Here is a 21,491-nt window from a genome sequence, read left to right on the forward strand (position 1 = left end):
GGCTAAGAATCTCTCTCCTTGCCTCTGCTCCATCCTGTATTGACTTTGCATAGATGCAGACCTGCCCTGGGGTTGGGATTTTCAAATGAGGTCTCAGAGAGAGAGGCTGGCTCTTCCTTCTCTAGATCACCCCTCACTTTTGGTTTTGGGGAATTCAGAGCATGCTCGGCGCATCTTCCAGTGACAGTTGTTGACTTACTCTCTGATCTTGGCTCCATTTGGGGCCTTCTCTGAAGCTCAATTTATGAACTTTTGTGTACTTTCTAAGACACGGAATGTGATAGTTGCCACGACCCCAAAGGTGTGCTGAGAGTGAATGAGGTGGGTTTTAGAAACGAACGTTGAGTTACGGGGAAAACTCACATACACGTGAGCCCTATACATGTGGGTTCACTTCTCATTTATTACGTGTAATAATTCCAAGTCATTCCTTCCCTTCATCCTTTTGCAAGCCTTTCCCTCCCTTGTTGGTTTTGGATTCATCTGGCCCCTAGTGAGTTAATCTACATGTTTCCAGTTTGAATCTCATCATGCTATTTCCAGGTTGCCAACCCCCATGGGTGCTGGGGAATAATTGGTCTGTCCTCACCGGTGTTTGTAGCACCTTCCCTTTGAGCGTCATCTGTGCATTTTAATTAATCTGCTGCTTTCCCTCCCTCTCCTGCTCTGGATCATTAATAAAGAGATTAACCAAAACCAGACCAATCCCCAGCAGAGGCTCCACCAGAATCTGTCTCTCCTCGCTCCTTGCCTCGTCATGGGTCAGAATGTCTTTGCATGGCCCCACTGACTAATTTTTAGACCTCAGGACCTGTGTTCAGAACAAAGCTAATTTGAATTAATTTTGCAATTAATATCTGGGGAACAAGCTTAGCTGGTCTTTTATATGAACTTAGTTTAATATTTCCACCTCATTCCTTTCCTTTTGGTCATTCAATTTTAAATCTATCGTTTTCTCCTCCTCTCTCTCTCTCTCTCTCTCTCTCTCTCTCTCTCTCTCTCTCTCTCCATTCCCTGAACAAGATGTTAGGGTTATCTGGCAGGATGTGGTCTTTTGAGCCCTTAGCATTAGTCAGAAACCATGTCATAGCTGCAGAAATTCTCCAAAGATTTAGGCCCTTCTGGATACAGCTGGACCGTGTCCTTGTTCGCCCCAGCCAGAGGATGCATTTGCCTCCGGAGGAAGGCGCTATACCAGAAATCATGACATCTCTTGAATTTGCATATTAAAAACTCGGCAGATTTAAAAGTGCTTCCACATTTGATCTCATGCCTCCTCCCTGAGAAAAGCTGGAGTCTGTGTCTTCTTCGTAAGTCACCCTGATTTCCAGCACTGGTGCCAATTAGAGTTGGAGAAGGTCCAGCCAGTGCTCTGTCTACTGCAACACGTAGCCTTGGTGGGATGGAGGAGACCAGAGTGGTGGCCTCAAATCACTGGAAACTCTGCTTGCAGCTGAGGCTTCTTGGGGAGACACTCAACCTGCTGGTGGCAGCTGTCCTGGCTCTGGGCTTGGAACGTGAGCTTCCTTTGTATATAAACTCTCTGGAATGTTTGAGCACAGGGACAGAGAGATAGCGCAGTATAATCATTAAGAGCATCAACTCCAGATCCAGACTGTGATCAGACCAAGGATCTGCTGCTTATTAGCTAGTTATTAAATAAACTTGTGCCTCAATTTACCCATATGAAATGGGAAATATAAGTACTGAACTCAGAGGAATGGTTATCAAGATTAATGGTTATTAGCTAGTTATTAAATAAACTTGTGCCTCAATTTACCCATATGAAATGGGAAATATAAGTACTGAACTCAGAGGAATGGTTATCAAGATTAATGATTGGCCCTAGCCGGTTTTTCTCAGTGCTTAGAGCATTGGCCTGTGGACCGAAGGGTCCTGGGTTCAGTTCCAGTCAAGGGCACGTGCCTCAGTTGCAGGCTTGATCCATGGCCCAGTTGGGGCATGTCTGGGAGGCAACCAATCAATGTGTCTCTCTCACATGTCTCTCTCTCTCTCTCTCTCTCTCTCTCTCTCTCTCTCTCTCTCTCTCCCCTCTGAAAATCAATGGAAAAAAATATCCTTGGATGAGGATTAACAAAAACAAAACAAAACAAAAAAAGATTAAAGATTGAATGTATGTCAGTATGTGGCATGTAGCATTTTTGTTCCTGTGCTCCCACTCTGACCAGACTAAAAATCTACTCCATATGTAGGGAATAAGTGAGGTCTCTGGTATATGGTTGGAGGAGGTAGGGAGTGTGGGGAGAGGAGAATTGAACTCAGTGGATACAGGTCCCACCTCGTTGTATATAAGCAGGGCAGACCTGGTGCTTGCTATGGGTCAGATCCTGTACCACTCTTCACCTCAGCTTCCTTTTCCATTTCATCTGCTTCTTGAATACCCCAAACCCCTCAGTGTGTATTATAAACTGAGCCAAAAAGGAGGAATCAGAAATTGCTCTCTTTTGAGTATTTTGAGGGATGGTGAAACCTTGTAGGAATGTTGCTCCAGGGACCAAGAAAACACCATATGTGGGAAAGCATTTGTAAGTGAGGAAAACAGCATATGCAAGTTGGTCAGGATCTTGGAAAGCTCTGAGCAGAGGAAGTGGGCACTGGGGAGAGTGTAGGAAGGGGGTTTTACTGAGGTCTTTAACAGGTCTTTTTCCAATTAGAGCCAAGAAGAGCCTAGGGACCAGGGCCCACTTCAGAGCCAGGGCCTGTATTTTCTTTGGGAAAAGAAGGCAGAGTTGATTGGCTTCCAAACCAGACTTGGCAGAAGTCCATACAGATCGTGGGCCAGTGAGCTGTGTCTTGGGTAGATCTCGATTGTAGTGGGCGCTCATTCAATAAATGAGACCAGCCCTGAGTTAGGCGTCAGGCACGTGTAGATGAAGAAGACACGGCTTCATCAGCAAAAAGGAGACATGCCGACAGTGATAACACAGCAGGTTCATTGCTTATATACCACAGTGAACCCCAGCATAGACGTCTCTCTAAATCTCAAACATCACTGATGTGCCTTGCCAGGCTGCACTGGCACTGCCTTCCCTCTTCACAGCCCCTCCAGTACTTTGTATGAGTGCATAGGGGTCAGGCACACAGCATCTCTGCTGCCACAGGTAATTCAGGTTTATGTTCAGGTCGTATTTCCAGTGCCTCACTCTATGCCATTACTGTGCTAAGTGCTCTCGTTTAGATTTCATTATTTAGCCCTCCCAATAACCAATCAGGCACAAGCCACATGGTTTTGTTGAGCTGAAGAACTGAGTGTCACCTGTCACTCTCTGCTGTTATGGAGCAGTCTGACCTCAGACAACTCCATTCACCATCATGCCAGGCCTCAGTTTCCTTATTTGTAAAAATGAGGAGGTTATCTAGGGTCATTTACAGTTTCCAACCTTGTGTCCTGGTGAGTTCTCCTACCAGCATTCATGGGCTTGCTCTTTATGGCAGAAGCTGAAAGCAGATTATTGCGTGGAGTCTGCAGGCAGCCTGCTGGGTTTAATGCAGCCTCGCGAATAGTTCAGAACACTTACCAGCCTGCAGATGGGCATTCCCACCGCTGATCACAGAGCAACGTGGCAAGGTTTTGGATGTGCTGGTAATAAACAGTCCAGACCCAGAAATGGCAGGATCAGGGCCTTTGAGCAGTGTGAGAAATGCTCACCTGTCTGAATTCAAATAATAGACTTAGAGAAAGAAGTATGGTGAAAACAAGACTTTTAATACATCCTTGAGAGCTGGTGTCCATCCAGTTGTGCAGGCACACATGGGGCAGCAAAGACAGCCTATTTATTCAGTCCCTCCTCTGGTTCCTCATTGGCTGAGTACTATGAGGTCACCTGTTTCCTCATATGTTGCCTAGGTCTTATTGTCTCCCCATTGGACCATCTAAAAAAAATTGGGCTTAGGCCTTTTCTAGTTGCCTCCACTCCCCCCTGTCTAGTTGAGGCAGGTGCCTCAGGGGTTTCCACCATGATGCTGGCCCACATTCTCAGTTCTTTGTTCTTATATCCTCTTCCCTCCTTCCTACATTCTATTTGCCCTGGGGAAATTCAGCAACTGTTTCCATCAAAAGCCAACCATGCTGGAGATGGGTCACAGAGGCCCATTTTCTACAAGCAGCTTTTTATATTATTACCGTTTTGTTTTTTATTGTCTAAAGTTTTACATATGTCTCCTTTTTCCCTGATTGACCCCCCCCCCCACTCCACCCACCACCCCACCCCTACCAGAGGTGGCCTGATTTCCTTGTGTTGAGTTTGTGTGTTGATTCTCCTGAAGGGGGCAGGGCTGTCTAAAAGAGTCAGGAGACCAGCTTTCTAACCCACAAAATGCCCTTGGTCTCCCACAGGCAGTGTGCACCCATGTGGGGTGGTAGAAAAGTCCACCAGTCTTTGTACTTGTACAAGCAGTAGTATTGTCAGTAGAGAATTTAAAACAATAATAAAATCAACTAAAAGTCCACCTGCTTTTTATGCCCACCATGCTCTCATGGCAAGATCAGTGGTAAAATATTTCCCCCTGCCCTGCACAGTGTGGCTCAGTTGGGTGTCATTCTGAGCACTGAAAGGCTGCTGGTTCAATTCCTGGTGGGGAGTATGCAGGAGTCGGCCGATCAATGTTGCACTCTCTTCTCTCTCTCTCTCTCTCTCTCTCTCTCTCTCTCTCTCTCTCTCTCTCTCTCTCTCCCCCCCTCCCTTCCTCTCTTTCTCAAAATCAATAAACCTCTCCCACCACTTCATTCAGCTCCCTCCATCCTCGGTCACCACTGCCTGCAGGAAGAAAGCAGGCAGTCTCAAGGGCCTTTTCCCCCCCACAACCCCAGGCTCTCTCTGCCAGATTACCACTGAAATCATAGCTCCTCTCCACCACTCTGAACATGACACTCTGAATGCAGTAATCCATGGGCTTTGCCCATCCCTCCTGACCAAAAATGGATTTCTACTCTACCTTCAAACAATTTTCCGAGATGGAACATCTTAGTTCCCATAGCCAAAGCTGGCTTTATGGATGTGCACCAATGCAGTGGCCTGGGGTCCCACACTCAGAAAGAGGACCCCGTTGCACTCAGTGTTCAATGCTCTGTTGTTGTCATCTTTAAATTCTTAAGAACTTTATCTCTGAATATGTGTTTTGTAAGTGAAGTGCAATGGGAGAATGGGACATGTGCCTGGAGACTCCGCACATTGATTCAAACATGGTCACACCTCCTGAAGCCACCCTGCCTCTAAATGAGTTTTGCATGATGCCCTGCACATTATGAAACTGGTTCTGCCTTCAGCCACCCTCACTTCCAGCTCTGACTCATGGCACCCAGACCTCCACCTCCATCTTGTGTGCACTGTGGTGTGGACAGCAGGGAGAGGCACAGACACGAGCAGGGAGGAAGGGGCTCCTGACCTCAGAGAAGAGTCTAGAGAGTAAGCCATGTGATGCCATGAAGGATGCCATACCGCCCACCATTGTCATTTGGAAAACATGCTGCAGGAAATGCAAAGGAAGTGGCAATTGCTGCTGCTGGGAGCCTCTTAGAAAAGTTAGTTTTTGAACCAGGCAAGGAGGAATGGGTAAAATCTCCACAGAGAGGTGATGAAAGTGTGCAAGGTGAGGGGAGCACACATGCACATGGGTTATAAAGCGTATCCAAGTACCTTCTGAAGAGTGAATGGGGCTGAGGCATAGAATGTAAGAGCCCAATCATAATATGATGAAAAGGGAGGTTAGGCCCGAAGTGCAAAGAACCCTTATCTCCCTTGTGTCTCCCCTCTTTAAACTGTGATTTAGGATATCCTCTTCTAGAAAATGAAGGAATTGGATTAAATGATCTTCTCTTTTTAATACCCTTTAATTCTGTATGGAGACCACCAGCCATAAAGATGCATTCCAAAACCATTGGTATCATCTTTCATTCTTCCTATCAACTCACCCTTGTATTCACCTTGTTAATCTATACATTGACTCTTATTCTACCTGGGACCTTCCCCCCCGCCCCCAACCACACTTGATTGATTTCCTCATGAGCAGATATTCTGTGTATTCTGTGTTTATAGTGGCTGGGTTTGAGGGGATTTAATAAAATTTTTGATAAACATTTAGTCTCAAATTATGTTATTGAAGCTTTATTCTGTTTGGTAGTGGGGAGGTAGGAGAAGGGGGTATAATTCTAGTGCAGGGGTGGGGAATGTCTGGCCCTTGGGCTGTATAAGGCCTGCAAAATCATTTGGTCTGGCCCTGCCAAGGCATTAGGGGTGAGTTAATTAAATATTTGACCAAATATAGCAGGCTAATTTTTAAGATGATAATTTTGTATGGCTCAAGAATGATGTTATAAATATCCAAATGACCCTTGGCAGAAAAAAGGTTCCCCACCCCTGTTCTAGTGGTATGTAGGATATACTTGTATTTTTCAAGTTTCATTTTGTTGGTCCTGCAAAATTGAAGGAAATGTCACTTATATGCAGAGTGAGAGGGAGATGAGTTGTCCTGTGGGAACCATTTTCCTGGGATAATACGATTCCTAGGGCCAATTCTAGGGTTGGGCAGCAAAGCTAGAATCCTTTGCTCATGCTTTAACCTTGAGGGTGTCAGTTGTCCACAAAGTGGTTCCCATGGAAAAAAGATGGTCTCCTTATCAGAGAGAGGCGGAAATTGGAACAAAGTGCCTGCAACATTGCTTGCTGGCCTTTGGGGACAAGACAACAGTTCTTCAGACAATATGGGAAAAGAGGCTGTGTCTGTAAGTCCTGGGAACAAGTTAGTGTGGACAGGCTCAGTCATGGGTACTGGGTAAGCAGGGTGGCTTTTCTGTTTCTCATGCCACCTTTGTTTATTTCTCTTCTGTTTCCCCTGGATTTAGTAAAGTCTTTCTGAAAGTGCCAAAGGTGAACCAAAGGGAAGGGTTTTATTTTCCATGCTTAGACATAGCTTTAAAGAGGAAACAGTATACCCCTGGGGGCCAGCGAGGTGATAGCAATGGTGATTAAAGAATGGATACCTCCCGGCGGATGGTGTGAATCACAACGTATTAACGGTGGGATTACCCATGCAGCCACCCAGAGAGTCTCTTCCAGGGCCAAGCTTTCGGGAATCAAGGCTTTGCTCTAGTGAGGGAGAGACCAGCAAGGACGGTATCTTGAGATTAGCCCACTAATTCCACACGGACTCAGTGGAAACCTCATGTTGAGGTTCTGCTATGGCAACAGAATGAGTGTGTTGATGGGTTAAAAATGCCATTTAAACAAGAACATAACAGAATTAGAAATCTAACCACTGAGACTTTTTGTAATGAAAACTTTAGTAAACTAAACAAGAACAATTAATCAGCAAGGAAACTTGCAATTCAGGGCAAGTCCGGTTCGTTAATTTCAGCTGGTTGTTGCTGCCTCTCCAGCTTCTGCTGCCGTCTTGTGAATGAAGACAGTCTCTGCGGAGCAGTTGGGTGTCCTGGGGAAGCATGTTCACTGGAGAGCTTGGCAGAGCACCCTGAAACTCAGGCCCTCTCCCAGAGTAGGTAGTGGCCCCACATGGTCCTTTACAAGGGGAGAACAGCTCTACCAGGCGTGGCCCAGTCAGGGCTGAGCCCTTCTCTGATGTCACCATACAGAAGCAACCACCCCAACCCCAGCCGCAGGGTATTCCTTTGGGAGACTCCAAGGGCTGCATTTGGGTGGGTGTGTGGGGGGGGGCGGGGGGCAGTAGAGCTCTGTCTCGAGACATTTGCAAGGCTGCTGTTGCCAATAAAAGGCTGTAAATATGCATTTATAATTTTCAGGTTCAACTTCTTCATGATTTGCCAAGGTGGAGTGGGCTATGGTCTTTCCAGTCTCAGGGGATGTCTAAAGGAGTGGCAAGACATCGTCCACACCGAACAGAAGGCTGCAGATAGAGCAGACATCAGATGCAAGTGCAGTGGGGGCTGTGTGAATAGCAAAGAGCAGAGACAGAAGGGCTGGCACGCAGTCTCCTCCTGCCTCAGCCTTTGTGCCCTGGGTCCTAGGAAGAGACCTAACCCTTTTAATCTGTAATTCTCTCCAGAAATGTTTTTGGCTCATTTTGTTTTAAAAATATGCTTTGCTCTCTCCCTCCTGCTTATACAACTTGTGCGCACACACACACACACACACACACAGTCTCTTTTCCCATCACACAGCCACAGTGCTAGAAGACAGACTTGAGCTGAAGGCACTTGGAAGTCTAGGAGAGAAAAGTGCTTTAGATTCCCAGGGGTGGGGACTGAGATCTAAGAGCTCTATCTTGGGACGTCAGAGTTTTGTTTGCTCACCTAGAATGGTGGCACCCTGCTCTCTTACCCTCACAGGGACACTCCGGCTCAGGTAGCTGGTCCCAGAATGACATCAGCTACCACAGTCTGCTAGTAACACCTGTGTTTCCTTTTCAGATCTTACAGGTGAACAAGGTGATGTCCATCTTGTTTTATGTGATATTTCTCGCTTATCTCCGTGGCATCCAAGGTAACAACATGGATCAAAGGAGTTTGCCAGAAGACTCGCTAAATTCCCTGATTATTAAGCTGATCCAGGCAGATATTTTGAAAAACAAGCTTTCCAAGCAGATGGTGGACATTAAGGAGAACTACCAGAGCACGCTGCCCAAAGCAGAGGCCCCCCGAGAGCAGGAGCAGGGCGAGCCCGCCAAGTCAGAGTTCCAGCCGATGATTGCAATGGACACGGAATTGCTGCGGCAACAGAGACGCTACAACTCCCCCCGGGTCCTGCTGAGTGATAGCACCCCTTTGGAGCCCCCTCCCTTGTATCTCATGGAGGATTATGTGGGCAACCCCGAGGTGGCGAACAGAACATCGCGGCGGAAGAGGTACGCAGAGCACAAGAGTCACCGAGGAGAGTACTCCGTGTGTGACAGCGAGAGTCTGTGGGTGACAGACAAGTCATCGGCCATCGACATTCGGGGACACCAGGTCACGGTGCTGGGGGAGATCAAAACCGGCAACTCTCCCGTCAAACAATATTTTTATGAGACGAGATGTAAAGAAGCCAGGCCTGTCAAAAACGGTTGCAGGGGTATTGACGATAAACACTGGAACTCTCAGTGCAAAACGTCCCAAACCTATGTCCGAGCACTGACGTCAGAAAACAATAAACTCGTAGGCTGGCGATGGATACGGATAGACACCTCCTGTGTGTGTGCCTTGTCGAGAAAGATTGGAAGAACATAGATTGGCATCTCTCCCCATATATAAATTATTACTTTAAATTATATGATATGCATGTAGCATATAAATGTTTATATTGTTTTTATATATTATAAGTTGACCTTTATTTATTAAACTTCAGCAACCCTACAGTATATAAGCTTTTTTTTCTCAATAAAATCCGTGTGCTTGCCTTCCCTCAGGCCTCTCCCATCTGTTAAACCTTATTTTGTGACCCAGCTCTTGGGAGCCACTCTGTAAAATCTGTGTACACCAGTATTTTGCATTCAGTATTGTCAAGGCCATGACTGTCGTTTTAGTAAACTTGTTAAAATCAGATGATGTCAGAGTTGTGTATAGACACAGTAATATCCCTCTCCTGGTATACTTCATGTTTGATTAATTAAAAGAACTGTTTTCATCTCCATTGAAAACGTTACCCAGTAGCTTTGAGCCCCATGCTTAATTTAGACGGCAAGTTCACTGTCAATAACTCGCTCTCCTCTCTCTGCTCACCTAGAATGGTGGTATCCTGCTCTCTCTTACCTGCACAGGAATCCACTTCACCAATCAGAATTGTGATCTGCCCCAGTGGTATGGCCCCAGAACAGTAACAGCAAACCTGGCAATTTTAGTTTTGGAAGTTTCTTTTCAGCACATTTGTTGTTTGGGGTTGTTTAAGGGTTGGATTTTGTTTTGTTTTGGCTTTGGTGTTTGTTTTGCTTTTGTAAGTGGTTTTCATCCTTTGGACACATAGGAAAAAATTTTAACTGTTTGTAACAATAATTGTATGGTTACGCAGAAGCAAACTGAAATGGATCATGAATAATCTACCCACAGAAGAAAACTGACTCATCAGAGATCCTTTGGTGCCTGGTCTCCTCCTACCTCCCCTGGCAGTGCCTCCTAGAGCTTCATGAGGAATTAGAAAATGCTCCGGCTTTGTATTCAGACCAGGGTTCAAAGTCCAGCTCCTCCCCTGTGACTTGGAGTAAGGTTTGGAGGCCTCCCTGAGCCCATGTTTCTCAGGGACAGAAAGTGAGATGGGGATTCTGCCTACCTCCCAGACTGTCTTGGGGATTCAGCTAAGTAGCCCCTGTAGACGTCTAGCTGAGGGTAGGCATTCAAGAATGCTAGTCCATCCTCTCCTCCCCTCCTCCTCTCTCTCAGCTCTTGTGTTCCTCTGTATCATTTTTAGTTGATTCATCACTTTGAAATGTACAAGCTCAAATGGAAGGAACCTTCCTAATGCCTGCTGGGTCCCAGAAGGAGTCACAGCAGTGGAGGGGGTCCCCGTGGGAATGGCCACACCTGTTCTGCCATGGCAAACCTGAAGAGGACACTAGTGGTCCCCAGATCCTTTTCCCAGTGGAAAGTAGTTCACCCTCTTGGGTCTGGAGCCTAAGGAATCTCATCTCTCAGCTTGAAGATGCAAGTTGTCCCCTATCCCACTATAGAAGCTGCCATCACTGCCCTGCAACCCTGCCCTGTGCCTTCCATGGATTGCCCTGCCTTCAAGGCCCACGTGCGCTCTCTGTGTCTAGAACAGCCACACACCCCAAGATCTCTCTCTGACACATACCTAATAGAAGATGTGTCCTTTCTGTGCCATTAGCCCTTGAAATAGGCTCAGCAAATAGCAGTGACTTGGTTAAGAGCATCATTCTCCTGCATGTGATTCTAGATGCCTAAAATAGGAGGGCAGGAAATGAAGAATTGGCCCCGTTCCCCCTATGTGCTAGGCACTTTCGAACATGGACACCATTAGTTGTCACAAGTCCTATCAGGTAGTCATGATGATCTCTAGTTAACAGGTGAGGAAACTGAGGCTTGAAGATTTAAGTTGCCCATGACCACTGAGCAGGTAAGTAGCAAGTGAATATTTAAATACTTGTTTGAATCATGACAGTCTTGTTTCCTCCTCTCTAGTCCTTCCTTTTCCCCCTTCTGCATGGCACACTGCATTTCAGAGTGAACATTGAAATCCTAGAGAAATGAAAAGCACAGTTTTCTGCATGGAATCCTTTTTACCTCTTGCTTCATGAGCCTACGGCAAAAACACAGCAAACCCACTGATAGGAGAATGAAGTCTTATGCTTGACCCAAGCCCAGTTCTCAAGCTGGAATTTATGTTCCTCTTCTAGAACTTCTATTCCAAATGAGTAGTGGGATTGGAGGGTCTGGCTGCCTGGGGAAATGGGCTTGGGTGACAGAGACCCCAGATACCAGCCTGGAAAGCCATGGTCCTTACAAAGCAGGGCTCTACCTTGAATGGAAGGAGTTTGCCTGCATGTCCAGAGTGGGTCTGGAGCAGCATGCTTCAAGGACAAGTACCACTCTGAGGAGAAAGTGAACCTGAGGATGAGTGAAAAGTTTCCTGAAGGGAACTCTAGGCTTCAGGCCATGTGACAACTCTGCCTCTCCCATGCTGGGTCACAGTGCAATGACGAATTATCCAGGACCATTTCAGTAACTTTATTAGCATTTAGAAGGTATTCATATCCTGCCAAAGTCAACATGTTGAGCTTATGGGCCCAGGACAGAGCCTTCTTTAAGGTTCGTAGCAGGCTTACTTCTATCCAGTGTGCACATTTGCCACCTTGAAAGGTTGAAAATTATGCTCATCTCTGAGATAGGAGGGCCTTGGAGGGCTGGTGTCCGGCTCCTGGAAAACTCCACTCTCTCTTTGCTCTCCCCTATTGCTTGGATATCACTGGATAAGTCACCAGTCTTATCGGAGCTTTCAGAAGCATCCTGAGATTCTACTGCAGACTGGACAGACCTCACTTTCTTAATGAATGCTATGCTGAGAAGTTCTGTTGGCCATTGGTGGAAGCTTCTGTCTGCCCTCTTATCCCTCTCTAAGGTTTTTCCATTTATGGGCTGTGTGTTCTTAAGTAAGTTACTAAACCTCTCTGAACCTTTGTTTCCTTGTCTATAAAAATGAGGATAGTGTTTATTTCATAACATTGTTTTGCAGTGTAATGAAAACATCCATTTCCTAGCACAAAAGAAGCCCCCTGGAGTGTAACATGATGATGATGATTGATGATGATGATGATGATGATGATGACGACAATAGCTGGCTTTTGTGGGATTTGCAGGAGCCCTCATTGTGAAATTCTGGTAGGAATTTCTACACTTCACAGTGGAAGTATATCAATCATCCCGTGGGAGGCAGTCTCCAGAGTAGCATTTGCTCAGTGCCACTGGCCCAGTATTACTGACAGGCCTTGAATCCTTCTCAGTTGACACACCAGGGAAGGACTTCTAACCCTTCTCAGCAAAACTACTAGCAATCTACCTAATTTTCTGAAACAGAGAGAGAGAGTGTGTGTGTTATTCCTTCTTGCAAATGTATAAGACAGCTTTGTTCTTGTTTTTATTCTCTCCCTCACTCAGTCCTTCTCACTGTGTCCAACAGTGCTTTCTCCAGGTTAGTGTTTTAGGGTTTGGTGTTTCTGAGAATTTCTTTGTTGGGTCCCTTTCCTGCCTGTGTGTTTATGTGTGCTTTTTAGTTCGATTACTTGATGTAAAAACCCTCCATTGAGGCTTGGAGAAACCATCTGCATTTATTTTATCACCTTTGAACATGTGTTTGAGAATGAAATATGTGTAGTCAGTTTATGGCTACCTGGAGATTTGTCTGGCTTCACCAGGATGATGCACCCCCACCCCCAGGCTTCAAGCTCTGACAGCCCTGGGTGTGCAAAGCCAACACCAGGCCTTCGACAAGGCCCAGCTTTGACTCACAGAGTTCCAGCGCTACTCTGAAGCCTGGAAAGCAGACAAATGTCTACCACCCACTCACCCCCAACAACCCTGGCCAGAGGGCCTTGAGTATGCTTGGTTTCACACACCCAGGAGTTGCCACAGCCACTGAAGACTGACTCTCTCCCTGGAACCTTCTTCAGTCTGACCCTCTTCCTCAGGTCCCCACCCCCAAGTCTTAGGAGACCCAAAGTCCTCACATAGCCTTCTCAACTTACAGTGGGCAAGTGGACTTCTCAAAGGGCACACGTGTTTCACTGTGAGCTAAACACGAGTGCCTCTGTGGTGGCTGGAAGCCCTGGGTGGGTGGGTGGCTCCAGATGGAGGTTGGCCCAGCTTGGAAGAAAAGAACCACAGAACAGGTTGAAGCACTCTGAATGACCATGGATTTGCTGCCTTCAGTCCTCAGCCTGTGTTTGGTTACAGTGTATGGAAGTCCCATGAAATGAGTGCACATGTGCCTGTGGTGGGAAACAGTGGTAGAGAGGAGTAAGGAGGTGCAGAAGGCAATGGCCCAAAGCTATCAAAAGTCTTTTCTAAAAGCTGGTTACCACTGATGAGTTTGGCTGAGTTGAATTGTTGCAGAGTTCAGTAATGGCATTGCCTGTTCAATTACAGAAGTTTCTGTGGCAAGAAAACATAAAAGTTCATTGGGAAATTGTGAAACACAGCCTAATGAATTAGATGGCTTTTCACATGAAGATGTATGGAGGTGAGTGGGCGTGCATGTGTGTGCATGTGTGCATGTTTGTGTATGTCCATGCATGTGTGTCCATGCACACGTGTGTGTGTATGTATGTGTGTGTGTGTGTATAGTTGCTTTGATATCCTAACCATTAATGTATTGCATTTTTTAAAGGAAAGGTAATGCTTGAAAAGAATGCTCCGGAGATTGAGCTGGGAGCCAGCTGGGGAGCATATGGAAAATGAACATTCTTGGGGCTAGAAAACAGGCTGGTCAGGGTTGAGGATTTGCAGACAGAAAAGGCATCAGGCCGGCTCCACCAGCCAAAACAGAAGGAGCTGGAGTTGTGGACCTTCTGATTTGGCAGGAAAGCACTGGAAGCCAGTGTGGGTTTAGGCAGGAGTGGGCAAACTTTTTGACTCGAGGGCCACAATGGGTTCTTAAACTGGACCGGAGGGCCGGAACAAAAGCATGGATGGAGTGTTTGTGTGAACTAATATAAATTCAAAGTAAACATCATTACATAAAAGGGTACGGTCTTTTTTTTTTTTAGTTTTATTCATTTCAAACGGGCCGGATCCGGCCCGCAGGCTGTAGTTTGCCCACGGCTGTCCTAAAGTATAAAAACCAGCATTGCTGTCATATCCCTTTGGGACTCTTCTAAGACAGGAATTTTAAATTTGGACAGAACCTTTTATTCTCCCTTACAAGGTAGAAATATTTTATTAATTCAATACATTTTTAAAAATTTTGTTAAATGCCTACTAGTTGTCAGACACCCTTCTCAACTATATGACCTCGACACAAGAGATGTTAACCCTCTGGGAAGAGCAGTGAATAGAAAGGATGGTTCCTCAAGATATAGCAGCTTAGAGTACCCTGGACCATTTCCATATCCTCTCTATAAGCACTTCCTCACAAGGTGCTGGCTCTATTTTTAGATAGCTCTAATCGTTTTATAGAAATCCATTCCCACATATACAGATACAGCAGCTATAACTAGGTTATCAACAAAAGGGCTGCAGGAATTCCAGAAAAAGAGCAACTAAATGTTGATTTGGACAGTCAGGGAAAGTGTCACTGAGAATGTGACCTCTGAGATGTCTCTTAAGGATGTGTAGGACTTTGAAAGGGAATAATGACAGGAAGGATATTTCAGACAGAAGAACAGTCTACAAAAGAATGCATAATGGTGAAAGGGTCTGACATATAGAGAGAAAAGTAAAAAGTTTTGGGTAACAACAGATTTTTATAGAGCCCTACTATGTTGCAGCTCTCCCCCTAGGCATTGATTAGTATAATGATAAACAGGCAGATGAGGCTTTAATGGAGTTTCCCATCTAGAGGGTGTGACAGGAAAATAAAGAAATAAGAAAATATATATTTAAGATAATTTCAGATAACAGTAACCACTAAGACAGTGGTTCTCAACCTGTGGGTCGCCAACCTGTGGGTCGCGACCCCTTTGGGGGTCGAACAACCCTTTCACAGGGGTCGCCTAAGACCATCGGAAAACACATATATAATTACATATTGTTTTTGTGATTAATCACTATGCTTTAATTATGTTCAATTTGTAACAATGAAAATACATCCTGCATATCAGATATTTACATTACAATTCATAACAGTAGCAAAGTTACAGTTATGAAGTAGCAACGAAAATAATTTTATGGTTGGGGGTCACCGCAACATGAGGAACTGTATTAAAGGGTCGCAGCATTAGGTAGGTTGAGAACCACTGCACTAAGAAGAAATATAAAACAGTAAAAGGATAGAGAATGAATGGGGAGCAGTGGGGGCAGGGTGAGGGTAGTGTTATCCTATATAATAAAAGGCTAATATGCAAATAGACCAAACGGCAGAACAACTGGTTGCTATGATGTATACTGACCACCAGGGGGCAGATGCTCAATGCAGGAGCTTCCCCCTGGTGGTCAGTGCTCTCCCAAAGGGGGAGTGCCACTCAGCCAGAAGCAGGGCTCAGTGCAGTGGTGGTGGCAGGAGCCTCTCCCACTTTCGCGGCAGTGCTAAGGATGTCTGACTGCCAGCTCAGGGAGTTGGCAGTCAGCCGGCAGTTGGACATCCCCTGAGGGCTCCTGGACTGTGAGAGGGCACAGGCCGGGCTGAGGGACCCCCTGAGTGCATGAATTTTGTGCACCGGGTCTCTAGTTTTTTATATATTTCCAGGGATTAAAATGCTTGCTGCTATGAAATTGAAGACATGAATGTCAGTATGCCTAAGGGAAATCATCATACACTCTAAGCATATAATGGCTCTAATTATATAGGATCTTTAACCAAAAATCAAAAGCCAAGATAGGCTATAGAAGTGTAAATAGGACCCAATTTGTGGCCATCTGTCATTCTTCAGCTTTGGGTGAAGCTTTTTATCAGAGATCTTAGGCACCCCATGCTCCCTGTAGCAGAGGCAAACATTACACTGCTTTTCCCCAGAGGGTCTTGTCCACCTTCCCTCCCTCTGAGAGACTTTTTACCCTGCCAAACCTGTTCCATTCCAGAGCAGCAAGGCTCATTCACTCCCTCCCATGGTCAGGGTGTGTCCTCTGGTCCCCGTCTAGGTACAGAAAGGCCTGGGTTGGGGGGCAGACAGTGGGCAGGGCCACTCTCTGAATTCCTATACTTCTGGCTCCTGTTGACAGTTCTCCAGTGAAGGTAGGCAGGAGAGCATAGGTAGCTCAGTTTCTGATTCTGACACCCAAGGGAATAGTAACCTAAGGCATGCTTCAAGAAGACTCCCTCCGGGGTCTCAGCACAGTGACTTTTCTTTGGACTGTAGCTGAGTCATTTGTACTCTACAACCCTCGGTTTTCCTTCCTGAAAAATGAATATAATAACATTCCTAATTCAATTACAAAGTAACCTGGGAGCTAAGAATGAGCAGCAGGGGTGAGAACATTGAGAAGGTATAGGAGAGGCAAGTTGATGGTCTCTGAGAAGCCTCAGAAAGGCCATCAGAACTGCTTCCAACCCCAACCTAGTAAGCCAGCTGGACTCCAGAGAGGTTAGGCAACCCAGCCAAGGTCACACAGCTAACATGTAGGGCAGAGCTGGGACTGCCTTAATGGCACCTTCTCGACCAAACTACAGGAGTATGTGACTTGAGAGTTTTAAACATTTCAGCTGGGCCAGCAGAGGGCTTTGGTAAGGGCCCTGCTGATGCCCTGCCAGCAAGTGCTTCTGCTGCTCTCAGAGACATGGAATTTTCCACCTGGGGTCTTAAATCTGCGCTTATCAGACCCTCCAGGGGCTGCCCCTCTGGTTGGTGTTGTGGTGCGATGACCCACGTCCAGGAGACCTAGGCTGAACCCCTGATCTCACCACTCATAACCATGTGATCTTGGGCAATTTACCTGACTTCAATCAGTCTCAAGTTTCCTATAAAATGGAGATGATGATAGGACCTACTTCTCAGGTGATAGTGAAATCTCTGTAGCTGGAACAGGCAGCATAGCCCAGTGGACCAGTAGAATGGAGCAGAGCTTCCCCTGGGCCTTCTTTGAGTGTTGGAGAATAGGGAATTCCTGCAGACTCCAGGAAGGGCAAGCAAGGATCATGAGAGATCCCTTGGGGACCTTGGAACAGCAGTTATTACTAACTGGTACAGTAGTCATTTGGTGTTTGGACAACTGACCCAGCTGCACCTTCCAGCCTACCATCCACTCTGTTTACCTTAAGGAATGTTGATGGGAGGGAAGGCAAACACAGAAGCCATCCATCCAGCAGCATGCTGGGCATCCGGGAAGCTCTCAGTAACAATGGCTCTCTCCCTCTGAGAGATGGGACCTGTGCCTGCAGGTCCCAGAGGAGAAAATCTAGCTGGTCAGCGGGCAGCCCCGCCCAGACACACTCATCCTGCTGCTCATTGCCACCCTCAAGGGAAGTGCCTTTTTCTTGTCCAAATGCTTTTACACTGTAGCCCAAGTCCATTTTTTTAGTGCCTTGATTTTTAAGTCCAGACCAAATCTAGAAGCTTTCTAAAGCTCTTGCAAAAATAGTCCAAAAGCACACTGCCATTTGGAGGGGAAAGGCCATCGGGAGGCAGAGGATACCTAATTTTTATGGGTGTCTTTCGTAACATATCCCCTTCCTCCTGCTCATGCTCTAGCAGATTGGCATCAGCGGGCTCAGGCATGCCCCTGTTCCCAGGTGGCGCACTGCCCTGTCCTGGTCTTTTCAATCTAGCAGGAGGAAAGAGAGATGTAATATAGACAATTGAGAGCCTGGTGTGGCCATCAAGAACAACAGATGTGAACCCTAGAATCCTGGCCCCACTGCACTGACTCAGATGAGTCAAGGATCCTGAAGCCACATCCATCCCTCCTCCCTCTGTGCTGGCTCTGTGTCAGACCCCCGCTTGGGGACACAGAGTGCAGCACAATCTCTGGGAGAGATAGATACACATAACTGTGAGGCAATGTGTTCAATGTTTCAAGAGCTCTCATGACAGCTTGTTATTAGGACCCAGAAAAGGGACTCTTTGCCTGAAGCCAACACATGGGTTTATGTTATTGTGACATAAGAGCGAGGGCAGCAAGGACCAGGTCATGGAGGCCCATTGTGCTGTGCTAAGGAGCTTGGACCTCACCTTGCAGAAAAGGGGGAGCCTATGTCCTATGGGAGTACACTAGGAGATGTCCTTCAATAGCTAGGTCACCCAAGTGTCTCATCTGTCAGGAAGGGCTCTAAGCTTCATCATTCCAACCCCCAGACCACCTTCACTGGCTGCTCTGCTATATCTGTGCAGACTCAGGAGTCAGAGGAGCAGATGTGGCCAGCCATGTGGTAGATGCTCTATTGCATTCTCTCTGCAGGATGGACATGCTCAAAGGAATGTTGAAAGGAAAGACCTGGAGGGGCATCCTAGAAGATTGAAAACAAGGTTTGAAGAAGGTAGATGCAAGAGTCAGGCTGTGGTGGGGCTACTTCATCGCTCATCTCATCTGAGTATGACCATCACTCAGCATCATGCTGTCCATTCCCTGGTCCCCTTGGCCTCATAGGAGGGCCAGCTCTGGTCACTGCCCTTTCTGGTTTCCTACAGCTGGAAGGCCAGATGCTAAGTCTCAGTCTAGGATAATTATCTACATTGCTTCCTCTCCCTCTTATCTTGTCAAACTTCCTCCTGAACTTTTGACACGAACCCTGCTCATGTCAGTGTGACTGTCAGCCCAGTGGAGTTGGCTTTTTCAGGGTGGGTCTTGCAGCCTTGCTCAGACTCTAAAACACACAGACCCGGTTCCAGGCCACTGACCCACACTTCCCTGTTCACCCCAGCGGCAGCAAGGCCACAATGCCTCAAGACAGTAGGAAGACAGAGAGCACAGGCTCCTTGCTGCCCCGTCGACTCCTTTGCACAAATAAGGCCAGTTCACCTCATCCTGCAGGAGCCCTGCAGTAGAGTTGGCTTTTCTTTTCCCTGATCTGACTTTTTGAAGGATGTGGATGAGAATATTCCCAGACAGGAATTTTCATCAAATGTCACTTTCATCAGGTCCCACCCAAATGCTTTTGGGAATCCCTGTTGTCTAGAGTCCAAGATTCTTGGCTGGGCATTTGGGGTCATTGACAGTGCAACCCCAGCTGTTTTACCGCGTATTTCTCTCTCTCACTAACAACGAGAATGGCCTCACTGATCGGCTCCCCATTTCTCAGGCCTGCCTCACACACATCCACCTCCAAGCCTTGGGATAGGAGGTTCCCCATCCCAGCCCTCCCTGTCCTTCCCTGACCATGGCCTTCATCACATGCAATAGTCCCTCTTGCTCTGACTCAAAACTTATGCCAGCAAAGAAGACATGTATGAGGTCCTGGCTCTTGCACTGATGACTTTTCCCCTTTGGCAGATAAGGATGCTAAAGCCCAGGGACAGTCAGTAACTCACCTGTAGTCACAGGTGGTGAACCAGAGTGCTGGCACTCAGACCCACATGCTCCAGCTGCAGAGCTCAAGCCTCAAAATGTCCTCCATATGGAACTTGTTCCCTCTGACTCATGAGGCGGGAGAGAGTTCTAGATGACACACTCAGTGCTCCCTGACTCTTGTCCACAGGTCTTTACATACGAGACATGAGACATGTTCCTTCTTCCTGGAGCATTATCCTCCACTTTTCCTGAAGGGAAATCCCTAGCCAGCCTTTAGTGGTACCTTGACTATAACCAGAGCTGCATTAATTCCCCTCCTCAGGACTAGTTAGAGAATTTGGGTGCAAAAGGCAAACACAGGTCTCCTGTCCATAATAATTAAGAATTTCAAAATGGTGACAGAAAAACATGAAACCCCAAGCAGAGGGCCCTTCTACACACAGGGCCCCATGGAATTGCCAAAGTGACCACCCAGGAAGTCCACCTTGTGCCTGCTCTGGGCTCCTGAGGGCCTGGTGCTTCCCCCCTAGCACTTCCCCATCCCCCGGGCATTGGAGAAGCAGACCTGTGGCATTGCTGAAGCCCCAGTGTGAGTAGTGCTTGGTACACAGTAGTTCCTCAATAATGTCTATTGAGTTGGAAAGACATCCTCTATGCAACATGCTATAAACTTCAGAAGAGGTGATTCTAAGAACAGAAGACATACTCATATGTCTAGGTCCGGATTTTTTGGTGTTTAAAACTTCAAAAAAGATTTAAATCCTCTTTATAAAAACAAGAGTGGGTACCATTATGCCCCCCATTCAGGTGTTGAAGTCTTAACCCCTAGTGCCTCAGAATGTGACTGTATTGGGAGACAGGGTCTTTGCAGAGGTGATTAAGTTAAAATAAGGTCATTATAGTGGTCCTGAATCCAGTCCGACTGGTGTCCTTATAAGAAGAGGAGATTGGGACACAGATACATGGAGGGATGACCAGAAGTCTAACAGCCATCTACAAGCCAACAAACAGATTCTTTCTCACAGGCCTTAGGACAGTGATGGCGAACCTTTTGAGCTCGGCGTGTCAGCATTTTGAAAAACCCTAACTTAACTCTGGTGCCGTGTCACATATAGAAATTTTTTGATATTTGCAACCATAGTAAAACAAAGACTTATATTTTTGATATTTATTTTATATATTTAAATGCCATTTAACAAAGAAAAATCAACCAAAAAAAATGAGTTCGCGTGTCACCTCTGACACGCGTGTCATAGGTTCGCCATCTCTGCCTTAGGAGAAACCAACCACCTCAGATTCCAGCCTCCAGAAGTGAGACAGTGCAGTCCTGTTGTTTAAGCTGCCCAGTCTGTAGCCCTTTGTTAGGGCAGCCTTAGCACACTTAATATAGGTATTTAAAGAAGAACAATTATAAATGTTAAAAGCTGACAGGAACCATAAACAATCAGAACAATCATTAACTTCCTGGCATACCTCTACAATACTTGATTTCACATATTCTTTTTGTCTGTATATTCTTCACATCTGATAATGTACTAGTAGATAATTTAGCTTCTCTTGTAACGTGATATTTCAAATTTTGTTTTTTAATATTGACATTTTAGCTAAGTTTCAGGTTCAAAACTTAATCTTGCTAATGTCATGTACATTTTCAGAATTGTTACCAAATTTAGGAAAACCTCTGTGAAAGTTCTTTCACATATCAGCTGGAAAATGTCAGGACATTGCCATCTGCTTTAATGCAGTGGTTAATCTTAAATGCTCTTTGAATTGCCAACACTCATTAACCAATCTGTCATCATCGCTCACATTTGTAGGGTTATATTATCTTTAGCCATTATATCAGTTTATGTTGAATCAGCAAAAAGTGGGACATTATTTTTCTAATGTGAACACATAATTCATCCCTTTCCTTCAATTGGATTATATAACAATCCAAGAGCCTACTCATTACTTCTATTGGAAATGTATCATT

At 46.1% G+C, this 21,491-nt stretch overlaps 1 protein-coding gene across 1 annotated transcript in view; it reads left to right on the forward strand.

The window, feature by feature from the left end:
- The window catches only part of NTF3 (neurotrophin 3), a 69,882-nt gene extending 60,370 nt beyond the window's left edge, over nucleotides 1–9,512 (forward strand). Inside the window, exon 2 of the mRNA XM_006084133.3 lies at nucleotides 8,405–9,512. Within this exon, the coding sequence (XP_006084195.1) occupies nucleotides 8,405–9,199 (795 nt within the window). The 3' untranslated portion in view covers nucleotides 9,200–9,512. The remainder of the gene's footprint in view (nucleotides 1–8,404) is intronic.
- The last annotated feature ends 11,979 nt before the right edge of the window (nucleotides 9,513–21,491 follow it).

This window comes from Myotis lucifugus, unplaced genomic scaffold (genome assembly GCF_000147115.1).
Source record: "Myotis lucifugus unplaced genomic scaffold, Myoluc2.0 scaffold_10, whole genome shotgun sequence".
Classification (NCBI taxonomy): Eukaryota; Metazoa; Chordata; class Mammalia; order Chiroptera; family Vespertilionidae; genus Myotis; species Myotis lucifugus.